The sequence below is a fragment of the Lepidochelys kempii genome, chromosome 6, assembly GCF_965140265.1.
Source record: "Lepidochelys kempii isolate rLepKem1 chromosome 6, rLepKem1.hap2, whole genome shotgun sequence".
NCBI classification, from domain to species: domain Eukaryota; kingdom Metazoa; phylum Chordata; order Testudines; family Cheloniidae; genus Lepidochelys; species Lepidochelys kempii.
The window spans coordinates 84,419,860-84,438,284 of NC_133261.1; the positions used below are offsets into that span (position 1 = coordinate 84,419,860).

An 18,425-nucleotide genomic window follows, 5' to 3' on the forward strand; every position below is an offset into this window, starting at 1 on the left:
TTGTTGTGGACAGATAATCCAGATGGAGTTTCTCCTAGTTTAACTTTCTGTGGTAACAGAAATATGGGGAGCACTTCAAGCCAGAGCCTGTGTGTTTCACACCTATGCCCATCTTGGGTAGTGCAGACCAATAGAGAGGAGCTGGATTTATAAGAAGTGGAAATGGGTAACTCCTTCCTGAATGGGGGAGGGGGAGGGCACGCAAGGTGCTAGCTTCCTTTAAGGAATTCTGTGTGGGCTTTGCTCAAGAAGCCATTGTTTGATGTTGAAAATCTTTGCCAAATGGTTGTCCTATATCTATCTTCTTTCTTTTCTGGTTAAATATTATTGAACAGGTTGTGGTGACACAACTCTCAGAGTATCTAACTGTTTCAGATCTCCTGGACGCCTATCATTTTATGAGAGGACCTGAAATCCTCAGAGTATTAAATGAAGAACTGGTGCCCATACCAATATTATCAGATCTATCAGTGGTCTTTGATACCATTGATCATAAAAGTATTGTTGACTTGTCTTACGTGGCAGGAACAGATAGCCAATTTCTTTTCTTGTTGGGTGTCGCTGGACATGTCAATGTGAGATTCAACAGGGTCTCTCCCCACTCATCCAGAGGACTATCAGGGCACGCTAGGAAGGAGAAATGGGCTACAGAGCCTTACGTTTTCTGATAACACAAAGTTGTGTGTGTCCATTTCTATCAGCCCAGATGATGTAGTTAAGTGCCCTATGTAATATCTGCTAGAGACTGGAGTATGGAAGCTGGCCAAGGATAGACCCAGATAAGATTAAAATGATGCTGGTGAATTGGGATACAAACCAGAAAAATATGGCAAAAGTTATATCTGTGCCTTAATATAGGATTCATGTCTGCTATTTTTGATGCGGGTGTGCAGTGCAGGGTGAGGGTTTGATTAGATTACTTCGCCAGAGAAATGACCATGACAGCATTTTTCATCAATGACAGGCAGAAGGCTGCAACTTTCTCTTTCATAAATGGACCTTGTTATTGCAGCACACACTTTTGTTATCTCGAGAGTAGATGACTGCAAGGGCCTCTTTGTGAAACTAAATCATAAATTATTTTAGGAAACCAAAACTCAAGGAAGAATACAGCAACCTATATATTAAGTGGGATATCTCATTATGGCTACACTTACACGAGTGCTTTGTTATATAGAGTGGCTTACTTACGGATTACCAGGTAGAGCTTAAAGGGGTTGGTTATAGCTTACAAAGCCCTAAACGGCTTCCAATCTGCCTCCTCTCCACGCAACACAAATTCAACAGAGGTCCTTTGGTTGGTGCTCCCTCCGTTAAAGGAGAAGAGAGGCTGCTGGGAGGAGAGTGTATTTGGAACTTACTCTCACACCCTTGGTCTGAGGTAGCCAAAATCTGTTCATCTTCAGGTCACTGTGAATCCCATCTATTTTCACAGGCTTTTGGGGAAATGAGGATTGTGAGGGTTAGCACTGATAAGGAGGGTTGAATAGTTGTTTGCTTGTGTTATGGTTGGATAATAAGGATTTAAAGACACTGCAAGACTTCTTATTTATGTATATCAGATCTATTTAGTGACTTTTCCTCACTGAGTACTATGCTCATTAAGAGTGAAGTAGTAAAAATTTGGGAACCTGAATTACTTGAGCACAGTTTTTTGGTTTTTACCATTTCCTTAGATTTGAAATGCACTTCTCTTGTATTATAGGCACACCTATAAATGTTATTTTAAAAAATTACAGTGTAACATCTTCACTTTTTCATTTGCCATGTTCAAAAACAAAACAGATTTTGCTTTCAAACCCAAAATCTTTAGTCTAAGCAAGCACAAAGTTTCAACCCTGAAGTGAAAATAAATACAATAGTTTCAGTGACAGACAAATTGAACCCTGATTACAGAACTAGCTACTGAAAATTTTCTCTTCGTTATCAAATTGTCCATTTTTTATATAAAATTTTTATAATCAATAGGTGCTTACATTGGCTTGATATTGCTCCAGAATTACATGACCAGGAAACTCTGGTTCTGGAACAGATGCAAACCTCCGAACAACAACTAACAATGTCTGAAGCCCAGAAAGACGGAGCTGGTCACTGTGATCTGTGGCAGCCATAAAAGCCATGCGGATCAAGTCAGCTAAATGCAATACCAAAAAGTCATCTGGGGACAAAAGAAAAAAAATCATTTAATAAAAACAAACTTGTTCTAAAGTCTAATTTATATTAAAGATGATGCAATTGTTTCTGTTTTTACATAGTTGGGCCCCAAAGCATTCAAACTTATTTTCTACTTTACTATATGCTAAGGGAGCTTGCATTTCCTTTAAGGAGTTGTTTATACCCAAGAGCATGTCACTTGTGAGTACTACATATAGTGGATCCTAAACAGGAGCCTTTACTCTCCAGAGAATCTACAGTGAACAGTTCCCTTTGCTTTCAAATGAGCACCTTTTGTCTATTCCCCAATCATGCAATGATATCAGCCAATATTTTTCCATTTTAAGGTAAAAATTTTGAAGGAAATAAAAACCTCTATATTTGAGGCAGCAACATTTTCAGATTAGCATGGGGAAGCACAGAAAATTAATGGTGTGTTCATCGGTAATTATGCAGATTATGGAATAAACAGAGCAGTGACACTAGTTTCTTGGATATTCCTAGATTACAAAATTGTGTTGCAGTACACAGGCACCAGTTATCGCTTCTAGTTGCCAATGTTTTCTATAGGAACAATGGCGCCCTATTTGCATGTCATGCTACAACAGCTGGGTAAGTGAATGTCAACACTGCAATTATATGCTAATATTATGACTAATTTACCATTGGTCTGTACCTCAATGAGTACAGGCTTCTAATCATTTTAATTAAAGGCTGCAACAGAGGTTATGAAGAAATCTATAATGAATTTCCCTTAAGTCACCAAATGTTAAAACATAAAAGTTAAGTATTCTTTGCACGCTATAAAATTCTCTCGGCATCTCAGTTAGTGTAACACGTACCTCTTGAATCCCTTTGTTTCCTTTCCTGAGCCAGCGTTATGTCAAAATGTGCCCTGCCTGCATTTTCACAGTGGCTGATAATTTTACAAACACACTCTGCAGCAAAAACTCTAGTGGACCATTTTGGATTAGTGAAAGGGTGGGATCTCTCATCACTTTCAGAGGTTAACACATCATCATCCTCTTTAGCTCCCTCCTCTTCTTGGGTAGTATCCACTGAAGCTACTGAGGTGAAATCTATATTTTTTAAAACACCGAAAAGAGAAGGAACACAACTGATTGCTGAAGGAATTCAAACACATTACTGACTTGTAAGTGCTAGCCTTTAACAGGTTAATGGGTCTAGAAACTGCAGAAAGTATGTGGTGGCTTTTAAGTTCCTGCAGCACCTAATCTCACTAGCCCTCGAAGATGACCAGGCTGCTCCTTCCATGGATTACTTATTCCAGTTAGTACCATAAGGTGGTCAATGATTTTGTCTCAAGATATTCTGCAGTCATGGCTTGGTCATGTTACTAGACCCAAGGTCGATTACATGTTACTGAGCTTTACGGTTAAAGTAGTCCTGATGACATTAATAAATGTTGGTATCTGCACCAAAAGCTGTTTTATAGGACATGTCTCTATGAAGAAACTAAATATTCCTTATTACTATTACGATTGTTCACTTGGAAAGTTACAGCGGATTTTGCAAGATAACTTTTTTACAAGTTCATCTCTCTTCTCAGAGTCACCACTTCCCACATCTGTTGGAGAACCTAGAGCTCGAATAAAAAGACAAATGGACCAAAACTATCTTTTATTTCTTACATAATCTTTTGAGGAAGGCCAAGGTCAATATCATGAAAGCAAACCCAAGTCACATGGATTTATGAATGAAACAAAACAAATCCCAGGAAAGATTTTAGATACAACAGAAACTACCAGTGTCCCAAATCGCAGGTTGTTCTCTTCATGTACAACTAGCCAGAATAAAATAAATCAAAATAAAAGTCAAAATAGTTTAAACCAAAACTGATGCTTTCAGGGTCATAGCTTCTTCCTGAACTCAATATTCCCCAAGAGCCTCTCTTTGTAGTTCCTCCTCATCATTTGTTCTCCATCCTTAGAATTCAGTCCTTTCAGAATATTCAGTAGGGTAACTAGTTCAACCTGCTCTGAATGATTCATTTAGAAGCATAGCTCTGCATCACTTCCTCCATTAATAACAAAGAGCCAATAGCTTAAGGGAATTTTCTTCTGGATCCCCAAAGGGCCTCACAGCACAAGTGTTTACTGCATTTTAATTTCTGCTATGGGAATAAATAAAATCGAGGACCAGAGGTAAACCCCAAATTTCTGAACATTAACTATTCCAAACCTCCATATTGCTAAAAACTCATATCTTGTCCTATATCCAAAATTCAATACTGAAAACCAAAATTTATGATGAAACCTTGATTTTATCAATATATTGTTATCAGTCAAGACCTTTATAAAAACAAGGATTGACCTGCTATTGAATTATGATTGAAAAGTGATTTTTATTGAATGTTTTGAAATCAAATACTATTTCACTGTAAACCATGCCATTAAAGTATAACAGAAATGTAGAAAAAGATAGATAATTTTTGTATGACTACATTTCAGCAGAACATTTCAAAGACTGTAGGTTTTCAAGATTTTAGTTGCTCTTATTTATTTACTGAGAACAGCCACTTGATTAACAAGAAATTGACAACACAGCAGAATCAAGACCGAAGCAAAAGGGCTTGTCAAGATTAATTTTATATCACACATTCCAGGAAGGAGTCTTACTATTGACATATTTTCTCTAATGTCTATTTAGAGCTAAAGCAGACTCTACTAACTGTATGGGTGTGGACTATAAATTTCATTAGGTACAAGCACAGCTGCATATCATGCACATGACCAATACCATAAGATCCTCAGCACGTTGCTTTATAGCAACTAAAGATTAATTGAAAAGGAATCCACATACTATACACTAGTATCAAGAACTAGCCTGAACCATTATCTCAGATGTGATGATATTTTCCACTCCAAAGTTTGTAGAAATTTGAACTTTGTGTCTCATGCCTTTCATCAAGTAGGATAAGACTAGTCAAGGAAAGTGATACTGTTCACAAGGCCTTTTCAGAATGCAAAAGGCAGTCAGGAAAGATCAAGTAATTTCCCATTCTAGGGAAAAAAGTTCAAGTATCAAACATTTAAAATAAATAGCAGGAATATACTTTTTTCACAATCTGTATATGTCTAAGAGATGAGACTGATTACTTCTCTCCTGTAAAGCAGAGATCATATTTGTACGCCTTGTTTTATTACATTCCCAGCTAGGGATATGTTAGCACTTACCAGCTGAGGCAGCAAGAACATCTTTACAAAGCTTCAACCAGAACGAGAGCTTTTCCACTGCCACTGATGTGAGCATATGACTTAGGGTCTCTTTGATATCTTGGCATAGTCTTTGATCCAATTCTTTGTCCAGCAAGCTCAGCAATGCCCCCTCCAGTCCAACTTCTCTGATGTTAATCTCTGTTAAGAACACAGTATTATCTGAGTGGTATGCATCACAAAATTGCCAAAACACAGGAGTGTAGAAATTCAGTTATGGTGCTTAATAATTACACATGTCATACACTGCAAACAGCAAATATCTGGTCTTGAAACACTTAAAATGATTGCTTAAAGTTCTAATGCCATGCCATTTGGGTGCAAAACCAACTTTAAGAACACCACATTATTCAATATTGCCCCAAATAAATTGCACCCCAGTAATTTTTCTAGCTTTCTCCAGCGTCATGAAATGCATGTCCAGTGTGAATGTGGCTTTGTGTTATGTTAAGCTGATTTACTAGAAACTACTGAAGTGAGGATGTTAATGTTTAGCTCGAACTGCTTGGTTAAAATCCCTATACCCATGTTAACGTTTTACTTTCTGAAGAATTCTTCACTGTCTGCTAACCCTTGTTATTAGCTTTTGAATATGTAGCAGGTTATTAAGGTTTTTTTAAATGTAATTAGTCATTCAATAGTTTGCTTAGAATTTACTGTAATGGTTACAAAAGTACAAGATTGAAAATGGCCTTAGACATCAGTAACATCCAGTGATAAAGCTGTGATGAGGATCTGTAGGCAGCAACACATGCCACCAATACAGCCAGGATGGGGAGGAGCAAAGAGAAGTACCCGTGATTTCAAGTTAAAGAATTTTTAATTAATTGTAAATTGAGTCTGTGACCAACAGGAAATGCTTCTTCTGACAACATTCTATTCTACTCTGGTTCTCATACTGTGCCCATCCATTTGGTATCTGAACACCTAAAAAAAATTTGTATACTTTGAAGTTGATGACCTGTGACCCTGTCTCAACTTTGAATTTGTCTTGGTAGAGATCATAGGGTATCAAGTTCACAATTTATATTTTAATGCTGCTAATGCTGACAGGTTTATATTGATTAGTAGAGTGAAATGTGCTGAACACAAGTAGGGGAAGTTAAATAATAAGACAATTAGCATTTGCTATGCTAAAAAGGCAACATTTATTTAGTGTGAGGCCAAGTGATTTTTCGGCAGTCAAGGTAGGCCCAGAGGCTTAACCAAAGGTCATATAATTGTGTCTTCTCATGCTGTGTGACAGACAAGCATAGAAAGACGAGTACACCGCATAGTTACATTAATAAGCTTAAAATAGAGTATGGGGGAAAAGAGGATTTTTGCAACTATGTAACTACAGAGATAATCACTTGATTTATTAAGAAATTAATTGATGTGAATAGCTTGTCAGTAGTTGAAAGCCTAAGTATGGTCACCCGGACCACCACACACAAACAGAAGGGCAGGCCTAAGTTTCTTATGCTAGTAGAAATGGGCAAATATCAGGGTGGGTGGGTGGGTGTGTGCGTATGTATAAAAAACTGGATACTTTCCTATACTCCGGGTACATCAGGTTTCTGAAACACTGTCAATTGGATCAAGACCTGTTCTCTGATATGCTCCACTTACTGATTCTACCTTTGTTTTCCCATATCTTAGGAGTATGTGAATAAGTTTATAATCCTAAAAGCTATCACTTTATGCTGTTTAGTTATATTAATGAGTGGACTTGTTCTGATGTTAAGTAAAGCATTTATCTATATATCCCCCATTGATTCCGTACTCAACAAGTACCATCTGTGTAGCCACCCGAAGGGAAGAAACTGTGATGATAATAAATATTACCAGTGCAAAAATTGTTCAGGCTACAAAGTTAAGGTTAAATGATTCTCCATGTACCAAAACAGCTCTGAAAGAACATAATGGTAACAAAATACACATATACAGACCATCTGGAAATTCTCAGTTATTACCGACAGTTGATTATTCTCATTTCTTAATATCACTAAATTTACAAATCAGCACTCAAAGTGGGCCCTTAACTAAATTCACCCATGGTGTAATCCTATACTAGAGAAAAAGAGGCTTGCTAAATGCTAAAATAACATTGTCACATAATCTCTCTGAGATAGGTACAGTAAATATTAGTGTGCACCAGCAGGGTCTATATGGACCAATTAATGCACAACATGTTAGCCTGCTTTAGCAATCACACAGCTGTAGTACACACCGTCACACTATGTTGACAAGCCCTTAGTGTAAAGGAGGCTGCTGTGATGTACATTTACACTCCAGCTTGCCACAAACTAAATATTCATACAGATAAGCCCATAGTCCTCTTAACAAACAAAAATAATTGGGTCTCCCTCGGGGCTTCTTCTTTTTCCACCAAAACTTCAAAGGGTGCAATGGAAGCTGGCTGACGAACTCACACATAAGCAGTACACATGACACCTGGTGTTCAGTACTTTGAAAAATCAAACCCCTTACTGTATTAACATGACCGACTAAATTGTATGTTTTGGGGGGCAAGGACTGACTCTGTGTGCATATATAGCACCCACCACAATGGGGCCCCGATCCCACACTGGAGCCTCTCGTACTACTGCAACACACAAAACAAACACTATGGACTTAGGAGCCTGAAGTATGGAACCCCTTCTTAAAAATCTTGACCTAAAGTTTTTGGAACATTTATATTAATTTACTATTGCAGTTTTACAGTACTGTCAATTTTCAAAAACCATGACTAAGGTACCAAAAAATCATGAGATTAATTTAAAGATCACAATTTTTTAAAAAGGGTTTTTTATCTACTATTTGGTTATGGTCACTGTTAGGGTGCACTCAGGACAAATTTTCAAGCTCTTCTCTGCAACCCTGGGGACTTTTTTTTTTTTTTTTTCAAATGAAAATTGAGATTTCTCTCTCTTGGATGGCTCCAGGAGTTGGGGCTTTAAGAAAAACACCAATTATTATGACACTCATGACAAAATTGTGAGGCTTGGCAACACTGCTGTTAGCATTGTTTTATCACTGGGAGATGCCTAAAAAGTGTCAACAAATATAAGTACATAAATATCACGTTTTAGGAGAAAAAATATTTTGAGTTAAAGGTTTTTTTAAATGCTACAAAACAAATAATCTGCCATCTCAGTTTAATTTAGAAGGGAGGGTGCTTAACGATCCAAGTTCAGCATGAGTCCAGCACTGCATTCTCAAGGCTTAATGGACATACATTACCTGGAGTGAAATCTTCTCTGCAGTCTTTAACAAAGGTAACAGCATGTTCTGATACCTCAGCTGCTTCTCTTTGCACAAGCTGACGCAAACAAGCTAGTACTGCTCGTCTCAACAACAAGTAGGAGCTACAGAGATTCACCTGAAATATGCAAACAAAGAGAGTAAGATGGCTCACAACCTCTGTAGCAGCTACCCAATATGACTGTAGTCCAGTGCTTTCTGATTGATTACTGTTATGAAATAAGAAAAGGAGTACTTGTGGCACCTTAGAGACTAACCAATTTATTTGAGCATGAATAGACTGTGAAGTTCATCACCAAATAACTCTCCTATTTTGCATACCTTTGTAGATCTAAAATTAAAAGTTTACAATATTGTAAATGCTTTGGTAACCACAGTAATTTTAAAGTTCTCTCAAGTGAAATTATCCTACAGATCTAGTCATATCCATCTCTCATTGAAGTCAATGGAAAAACTTCCACTGACTTCAATGGAAGTTGAATCATGATCTAAATGAATGCCTATTTTACTCTTATCCAGAGTACAAAATTACAGTGTGGTATGAAAACTGAGTCCAAACAAAGTCCACTCATATCACCATTATAGAGAGCTAGGAATGATGAAAGAAAATTACGATACAACTACGGACAAGTAAACCAAGCTCAAATAATTCCAAGATCTGTACATGAAAGTGAGATTGTAAGAGAGAGGGCAAAGAGAAAAATAAATGGACAAGGTTTCTTTTGAAAATATCGTCCAACTAAATTAGGCTGTAGTTATTTGTTTTGGGAAAGGTTAGGGTTAGGGATGGGCATGTCGCGTGGAGACAAGTCACCTCTCCTGAGCCATTCTCCAACATGGCTGTTTAGAGTATCATTACTTCAACATCACAAGATCAGCTTCTGCTTTTTGTACTGAAATCTCATGCCAACACAAACATTGTTCCTGGAGTAAGGAAACAACTTTAAAAAACCCAAGTCTTGCACCTGAGGTTCTTCCTCACACCCCCACCCCCAAATTTTATGACTATCCTGAAAGTAATCCACAGATACAGTAAGCTTGTCAAGTGGCTGGGCAGGGTAACTAGACCAATTTTATACAATTTACTGTAATCCAAGCTTAGATTATAACGAGTAAACAACCAAAATGAGCATGTGTCTAAGTATGTGGACGGTAAAGAGGTTATCCTTTATAATTAAGTAACCTTCTGCCCTTATCTGTCACGTAAAGGCAGTGGTTTTCAACATTTTTTTCATTTGTGGACCCCTAAAAGATTTTGAATGGAGGTTCAGACCGCTTGGAAATTTTAGACATAGTCTGTGGACCCCCAGGGGTCTGCAGACCACAGGTTAAAAACCACTGCTCTAAGGTACTGAAAAAGGACAGAGCTGAGCGTCTGCTGCAGAGAACCTTTGCTGAGGGGTCATGCTCCTCATTTGTCATTGATAAGCCAACAGTCACTCAAAATGAGATTAAAAATAAAAAAAATTAAGGACACAAAGAATAAGTGATATGGAATCTCAGTTTCATTACATTTAAAACTAATTTGTCTCTCTGCTTTTGTATGCTTACGCATGCGAATCTGCAAAACTCATTATGAATTATACATTTTTAATAGATACAAAGATATGCTCTGCATAACAATTCTTTTGTAAAAGAAATGAGTCAATTAGTATCCCTGCAAGATACTTTAACTGAAATTTTAAAGGGTACAATTGAATCTTGAATGCAACACTTATTCAAGCAGGCCGCATCTCCTGGAAATCTGGCATGCTTAAAATTGCAGCTCACCAGATAAATTTTATAGGGAAGGACAGAGCACTCAAGTCAGGTGACAGGGAAATGCGAGAGACACATACTTCATATCTCTCATTCTCCCACATTTTAAGTAGGGGAAAAGGGTAACACATACAATGCAAGCAACACATAAAAATTAACTTAAACCATTTCTGCATTGCACATGTTAAAGTCAAACAGATGCAAAATTAAGTGCACAAAATGAAACACATGTGCCAGCTGCAGAAGGTTAGAAGGGATTTGGTTAGGGTGAAATCAGATGAACATCATTTGACATGCTGAAGGTATTTTACTTTACATTAATGGTTAACCAGAGAGAGAGAGAGACAGAGGAGGAGGAAATAAAAAACACTGCTGCAAACTGCTGAAATTTTAAGATTAACAAGGCACTGGGACCTACCAACACAGAATTATCCAACAAGATCTCCTGCACAAAAACAAATGACAAACCAGTCATGACAAAATCAAAATACAGATACCACAATGATACTCACTACAGCAAGGAAACCATAAAATGTAAATTCAGAATATTAAATTCAGAGTGTTATCTCAAACATTCCACAAAATCCTCATTTGCTTAGTCCAGATACCTCATCATATAATGTTGAACATCTTTAAAATGTAAGCCAACAGCCCATAAAACTCATTGGGTAAAATAAATGTAAAAGCAGCTCTTGAAAGTGGTCATTTAAATTTATATATATATTTATTTGTATTTGAACATGTTTTCTTTATGGTCCTATAGCTGAAAACCTGAGCATCCACCCTCTGCAGCCATCCTATGTATACGAGATATATAAATAAGAACGTAGTGTGTATCTGTAAAGTTAGCTGTAAAATTAATATTAGTCATCACTAGATACAAAAGGTTATTTCCACAACCAAGTATTTAATTGCCAGAACTTGACACAGAAGGTTAAGTACCATGCAGTTAGATGCAAAGCCGTGGGTAAGAAAATCCTCTTTCTAAAGGAAGAAAATTTTAAGATGCTGGTTTTTTGTTTTGTTTTGGGATAGAGGTGCGTACTAGGGGAGAATGGGGAATGAAGATGAGGGTGGGATGATGATGTTCATTTTATATAACTTTTTTATAAAAAACAGTCCTCCTTTAATTATTAAATATTTTAAGAACAGTCTAAAATTAAGTTTGAACTCATAAGTTTTCAATATATTGGCAATAGCCTTGGAGAAATAGGAAAAAACCCCTCCAAATAACTATTGGTAATTACAATTGGTAATTAACATAACTACTCTCAGCAACAGTGTTTTCAGCTCTCTCCTCACTAGTGTGTCTCAATGGATATCAGAAAAACAGTCTGTTCTCTGACAAGAGCCTCTTTACCTTCCTCCCCGTTACAAATAATTCCTCAGCACAGAATGGTGGTATTATAAATAAAATATAATACCACCTAGCTCTTATTTAGCATTTTTTACCTTTAGAGTGCAACGTGCTTTACAGAAGGTCAGTATCATCCTTCTTTTACGGATGGGAAAACTGAGGCCCAGGGAGAGAGATACTTGCCCAAACTCACCCAGCAAGCCCATGGCAGAACTGGGAACTGTACTTATGTTTCCCACGTCCCAAAACAATGCCCTGTCCATGTCTCCTATTAAGACAACAATGGTAATTGTTCAGGCAGACCACATGCCCTACAAAGTTCTACTGAGTTCAGTGAGGCTTCAACACAGATGCAGGGTCCACCTGCATGGTGCTCTCTGCAGGAATGGGGTCTAAATAAGAAAAGTATATATCAAACCCCACTCATTCGGAGTTATGAAACAGATCTATTTCCAATTACTAAACTGTATGTATTAGTGTGGAGGGCTTTGATTCTGCAGTGAGCTCCTCGCAGACAGAAATCTACAACTGCGTGGAGTCCCTGATTTCACTGGGACTCTGTGTGGGCACAAGAATCTATCCACGTAAAGCTCCTTGTAGGGTTGGGGCCTAAATGAACACGAACACACACACAAATTACAAAATATATTTTGCTCTAATTAACAAGTGTAGGTAAGTTTTAGTTTATGAAGTATTCCATAATTTACTGTAACAATTTCACAAGTATACTGAAATATTCTTCTGTAAATAAATTAACTCTTTGTAATATAAAACCTCACTACAAACACACTATTAATAAATCTTTGCTGAGAAGTGGAGAGAGACCAATTTTTTGTGCAGTTTAGAGAGGTATTACTGTAAACAGCAGTGGACAAGACATTCATTCCATAGATTTGCAAATAGATGGAAATGCTAATGAGTTGTCTGATCAACAGGACAGCAACTCCCAAGTCTGGAGTGCTTTCATAAAAGATGAGTGGAAATGCTTTTTACCTATTAAAAGGAAGATCAAGGATAAAATATGGTGGAAGGGGAAGAAGAAAGAAGAATCCCTAAGGTGTACAATTCTCCCAAAATAAACAGGCTCATGCTTAAACCCAATAGTAATGTGGGGCTCTCTCTGAATCTTGCAGATACATTTCTACAAAAACCTCAAACATATATGGAAGAAATGTGAACTCCATAAGAAATCAGAATGTATGTCTACTAATGATATGCAACAGCTGCTCAGACAAAAGAACACTTAAAAACTCCAAGACAGACAAGCTAGAGATACAAGAAAATCCAGAAAATTTACTCTTTTTTTGAATTTTGAGAAAAACTTTTACACGGAAACCAGCTAAATCATGAATACATAATGAGGGTAGATCAAATCTTGTTAAAACCCTCTCTTGCTACAGCATATTCTTATGGAAGCAGACATTTGATTGTGTGGGAGACAGCTTGAGACAGAAGAAGAATAGGCAAAGTAGAATAAATTGACGAGGGAGGTTGTGGAATCTCTATCATTGGGGATTTTTAAGAGCAGGTTAGACAAACACCTGACAGGGATGGTCTAGATAATCCTTAGTCCTGCCACAAGTGCAAGGAACTGGACTAGATGATCTCTTGAGGTCCCTTATAGTCCTACGATTCTAGTACAGGATTAAAGAAAAAAAATAGAACTAGGACACTCAATACTTGTGCAAGTAGAGGTTGCACTTGGTGCTGTGGACATGACCTTAGTGGAAAGCACGCACTGGTTTGCTTAAGAAGACCTGACCAGCCATGCTAGCATTATGGTTGCTTTCTTGGATTGAACTAATTCTGGAGACATGGCAACTACTATGGCAGTTAAAGGTAATATATAATATTATACAAATGAGATGACAGACCTGAAATATGACATGTTCCCTACCACTTTTGTGTCATGCCTGCAAACTAAAGTGAGAGGGGGCAGCTGTCTTGAGTACCAGAACCACAACAACAACTGCTCACTAGCAGTACAGAATTGACAAGGAAAGTAAACTAATCTGGATTTCTTTAAATTATAAATAATTATATTGCTTATACTGAATATTGAGAAGTAATTGGTTACTTCAACAAACCTTAACCTAGCATAGACGAGAAGAAATACTGGCCAGAATTAAGTGGGCAAAACCCAAAACCCAGCTCATACATTTTGTCAATAAAAGTTTGGCTTGTGAAAGAATGGTAGCATGTATTCTCAGTCAGTAACAGGGGTATGCTCTTGGGAGAGATATAGAAGGAAGGAAACAGAAGGAAGGAAAATGGATAAATGGAAAGGGGAGAAGTGAGAATGATCACGTGCGTATGAAAGACGCAAACCCTCACCCTATTAAAGAATGATTGATTACTAAAACACAGTATTAAATGTATTTTAACAAATGATAACTGGCTGGTTTAAGGAAAATTTATTTAAATGTTTTATGTTTCAAGGCAAAAGTTGAAAATTTAAAAACGGGGAAAAATACATTTTCATAGCTTTACTTACACATAGGCAGCTTACAAGGCTAGACAAGTTGACATGTCGTGGAGCAAACATATGAAGCTGCTGTAGGCAAGAGATGGCTTGAGCCTGAACAAGGCAGTCAGGGTTATCCTGCATCACCGCACAGCCCAGGAGACAAGAAGTTCTTAAGGCTGAAACTGCAGTTTTACTACCTACAGTTAGAAAAACAGTGTTTTAATACTTGCAACATTAATTTTCCTTAAATTTTTTTAAAATAGGTAAAAATATGAGTAATTATACAAAGCATTCACTATTAATAAAATGATTCACATAGGAGTTTCTTCAAGCGATTCATTCAAGCAGAATAATCGTCATCATACTTAGCACTTCTACTGCACCTTGAAACAGACAGTCACAGACAACTTAGTCCTGCCTCAGTGCAGGGGACAGGCCTAGATGACCTGTCAAGGTTCCTTCCTACCTTTCTACGATTCTAACTTTATAAACAAGCAAGCAGGCCTCAAAATACCACTGAGAGGTAGGCAGGCATTATAACCAGTTAACACACGGGGACAATAAGGCACAGAGAGGTCAAACAGTGAGTCAGTGATAAACTTAGAATACCTGACTCAATTCTTTTCTCTAGCCTCTAGATCCCACTCCCCACTTTTTGGACTATTGGCACACTCATTCAGTAGAACTTTCCATACCAATATAAAAGGTCTGTTTTCTTTTTTAAAGTAATATTTCGGGGGGGGGGGGAAGAGGAGGGGAAGGATTAAGTGATTAATAAAGCCTGGGATTGGCAGGCAGGTAAATGTATCAAGGTAGTACATGCACATCATACGAAGGACTGGGTGAATATCATCATCAATGATAGAGTGCACAAATAATGAATAAAAGGTATACACTTGCAGGTGAGTCAATGGGATGGACATGGACTTTGGCACGGAAACAGCTACAGATACAGGAAACTAAGGCCCTGATCCTATAAGCTGCCTTACACAACCCTGCATCTACACACAGCCCCATGAAAATCAATGAGGTCTGCACACATGAAGCAGTTTACAGGACTTGGGCCTCAACAGAAGAAATTGATGGTGCCTGATCTGACATTCCCTATTAACCCTCCAGAGGAAGGCCAGATATAATGTCTTCCCTGAAGCCTTTTAGTTGCTTTTCCTGTCAAGTCACTATACCTGCCTTGTTTCCCCAGACTCCATAGATCTCTGGTGTTGTTGCCCTTTCAAATAATGCTGGAGGTTTATATACATGCTATTAGTGTGGCTTTCATATTGTATATTATCTGATGGGCATCAAAAAGCACTGGATTAACCCCCTTGTGTAGACAAGTCCGAGAATGCCTGTATTGAAGCTCTGAACTCAATGGGTACTGTGAGTGCACAGCTCCATTGAAAAATCAGACCATTTTTATTTAGGTGCCTAAATCTGGATTTTGTTCTCAATTTTTCAAATAAAAATCTTTGTGTCTTGACACTAAGCATAAGAACTTTCAACCCAATGAGAAACTTTTAGGATTATGTTCTAGTAAGGGTATCCAAAAAAAAAAAAAAAATTGCTCATCCTGGAAGGATAATTACCACCATGTCTTGGCCCCATAAAGGCACAGCCTATGAAAAACTATTTCACAGTTTATTTGCAAGAAAACATGTCTGAATGATTCCTGAAAGTTCCTAGAACACATTCACTGTTTGTCTGTAATGTTTCAACTTATGTTTAAGTATTCCAATTACCAAATCAAACAAACATGACAATATTGTTTATGCATACCTTGCAACTCTGGCCCCAACGTCGTGATAAGTGCATTTAAGCAGCGACCAAGGCTCTGGTGAACTTCAGCATAAGCAGGAGGGACAGTCAACAACAACATGACAACAAGAGATAGGGTAGGTTCCACATGCACATGATACAGAGGGCCAGCTGAATCTATTATCAATGACAGAGAGTGCAGTGCCCAAGTCTGTAAAATAAAAGATGTCACACCTAAATGTAATAAAATAAACTAAGAGCTGTTTTGTGAAGTCTGTGATTAAAATAAAAATTAATACATAGGTACAACTAGTGCTCTGAAGTGGGAAGGGAGTGGATGGATGAAGAGGCTACAGACAATTTGTTCTTCATAACAAAATGTCTGGAAACTGTGGCTCTTTGATAAATATTGTAAGGAAAATTCTACATTTTGGAGTGGCACGACTGGTTAACACTGTCATTATTAGTACCCAAAAACCTCAATGACAACTGATTTCTTAGATGTAGTGTAATGTTAGTTCCCCACTAAGTGCTGTAGTTTGCAGATATAAATTATTTTTTCATAGTTTCATGAGCTAGGATGATGGAGTTACAGCAAGTATGAAGGCAGAACTGCTGAAGAGTATTTTAAATAAATAAGGGCTTGTCTACACTTACCAGAGGATTGACACGCGGTGATGGATGCATCAGCGGTCGATTGCGTGGGTCTAGTGAAGACCCGCTAAATCAACCACAGACAGATCTTCCATTGACTCCTGTACTCCACCAGATCGAGAAGTGTAGGTGGAGTCGATGGGTGAGCATCTCCCATCAACATCGCATGGTGTGGACCCCGCCGTAAGTAGATCTGAACTACATCGATTTGAGTTACGCTATTCATGTAACTCAAATTGCGTAGCTTAGATCGACTTTTCCCTTTTGTGTAGACAAGGCCTTAGTCTCACTCACTTTGCCCTACATTCAAACCCATTACATGTTACTTTTGTAGTGATCCTCTGTGTATGGAGGATAGTAGGTAGAAATGATAAATTTAAGTGCACTATTCGGTCTGTTTAAAAGGGCATGTAGGATTTTTATCACCCCTCACTTAAACTTGAAGGAGTTTTGATGTATAGCCCTTTTTATTTCAATGTGTGATTAAAATATCCTTCCCAGAGGGACCATGGCATATGAAGTTTTAGCTCAGGAAGAACCATCCAACTTCATCTTCACAACAATTTGACTCATACAAGCAAGCTTTCAACTGACCAAGCTGGTCTCTGTAGCTAGTGCTGCACACTAGTTACAGAGGCAAGCTATTTACTACATCATCTTTATAAAAGAAAATTGCTAGGAAGCAGACAGATTTGCAGACACAAAAAATGATACACAGATGAAAAGAAAAAGCAGCCACTATCTAATCAAGAAGAAAAGGAGTACTTGTGGTACCTTAGAGACTAACCAATTTATTTATTAGTCTCTAAGGTGCCACAAGTACTCCTTTTCTTTTTGCGAATACAGACTAACACGGCTGTTACTCTGAAACCTATCTAATCAAGCAAGATTCAGGTGAATGTACATCAAATTCAAAACAACAGTATGAATTCAGGAATTCTGCTGAAGGAATTGTTGTCTAATCTCCTCTTACATGTAAGAAGAACTTTCACTCCCCAAAAACAATTGGTTCTGTTTTAATATCTATACAAAGGGCAGATATTTTGAGTTATGTGGCCAAGTACCTGTACGTCAGGAGAAGTATTGTCCTGAGATAAGGTATAAAGGATTCCAACACATGCATTCAGGTGCTGAGTAGAGCCTATTCCTCCTAAATATCTATACAGTGATCCCAGAGCCAAAGAATGTCCTGTTCTTGACACCACATCCCTAGCAGATTTCAGCCTGTTAATTGCAAGGAGAAAAAAAGTTGTTAGAATATGTGACTACAATAGCTGATACTGCCAGGCAATCTTTTTACATAGTAGATTTCAGTGCTTTGGTTGTAGAATGCAAGCAGCAAAAGATTTTGCTAATCATTATGTTGCCAGAATTTATAAAGACATTTTAGTACTACTTATCTCCTACCCAGAATTGCACCTAAATAATTAAGGGGCATTTCTCAATTTAAACAGAGGGTTGTGAAAAACTGGTACTAGCGAGGATATGCTGACAATCTTTTAATTCTTCCTGTTGAGCCTAGAAACAGTAACATACAAGATTTTTTTCTGTAGGGGAAAAACCCACTAAATAAACTACAAAAAGTTTTATTACATTTAGGACAAAACACATGGTATGCGATTCACTTCATAATCATGTTAATTCTTCAAACATAACAAAAGCAGAAACATTGTCCAAACTAAGAAGATTGCAAATTTCTAAGCTAATCAAAAGAGTACAATAGCAAGTCCTCATTCTGCTCCCTAGATAGGATTACCATTCTTTTGTATGTGCAGTTAGGCACTGACACCCTTTTACC

At 37.6% G+C, this 18,425-nt stretch overlaps 1 protein-coding gene across 8 annotated transcripts in view; it reads right to left on the reverse strand.

Moving 5' to 3' along the window:
- HEATR5A (HEAT repeat containing 5A) overlaps positions 1 to 18,425 on the reverse strand; it is a 126,498-nt gene that overhangs the window by 37,196 nt on the left and 70,877 nt on the right. For 7 of the 8 annotated variants that reach the window (XM_073348959.1, XM_073348960.1, XM_073348957.1 and 4 more), the window contains 8 exons: positions 17,692 to 17,851; positions 15,995 to 16,184; positions 14,246 to 14,415; positions 10,813 to 10,839; positions 8,616 to 8,754; positions 5,352 to 5,531; positions 2,997 to 3,233; positions 1,977 to 2,158 (listed from right to left, as the gene is read on the reverse strand). In XM_073348959.1, coding sequence (XP_073205060.1) covers positions 1,977 to 2,158; positions 2,997 to 3,233; positions 5,352 to 5,531; positions 8,616 to 8,754; positions 10,813 to 10,839; positions 14,246 to 14,415; positions 15,995 to 16,184; positions 17,692 to 17,851 — 1,285 coding nt within the window. The remainder of the gene's footprint in view (positions 1 to 1,976; positions 2,159 to 2,996; positions 3,234 to 5,351; positions 5,532 to 8,615; positions 8,755 to 10,812; positions 10,840 to 14,245; positions 14,416 to 15,994; positions 16,185 to 17,691; positions 17,852 to 18,425) is intronic. The other variant, XM_073348962.1, reaches the window with a different exon arrangement.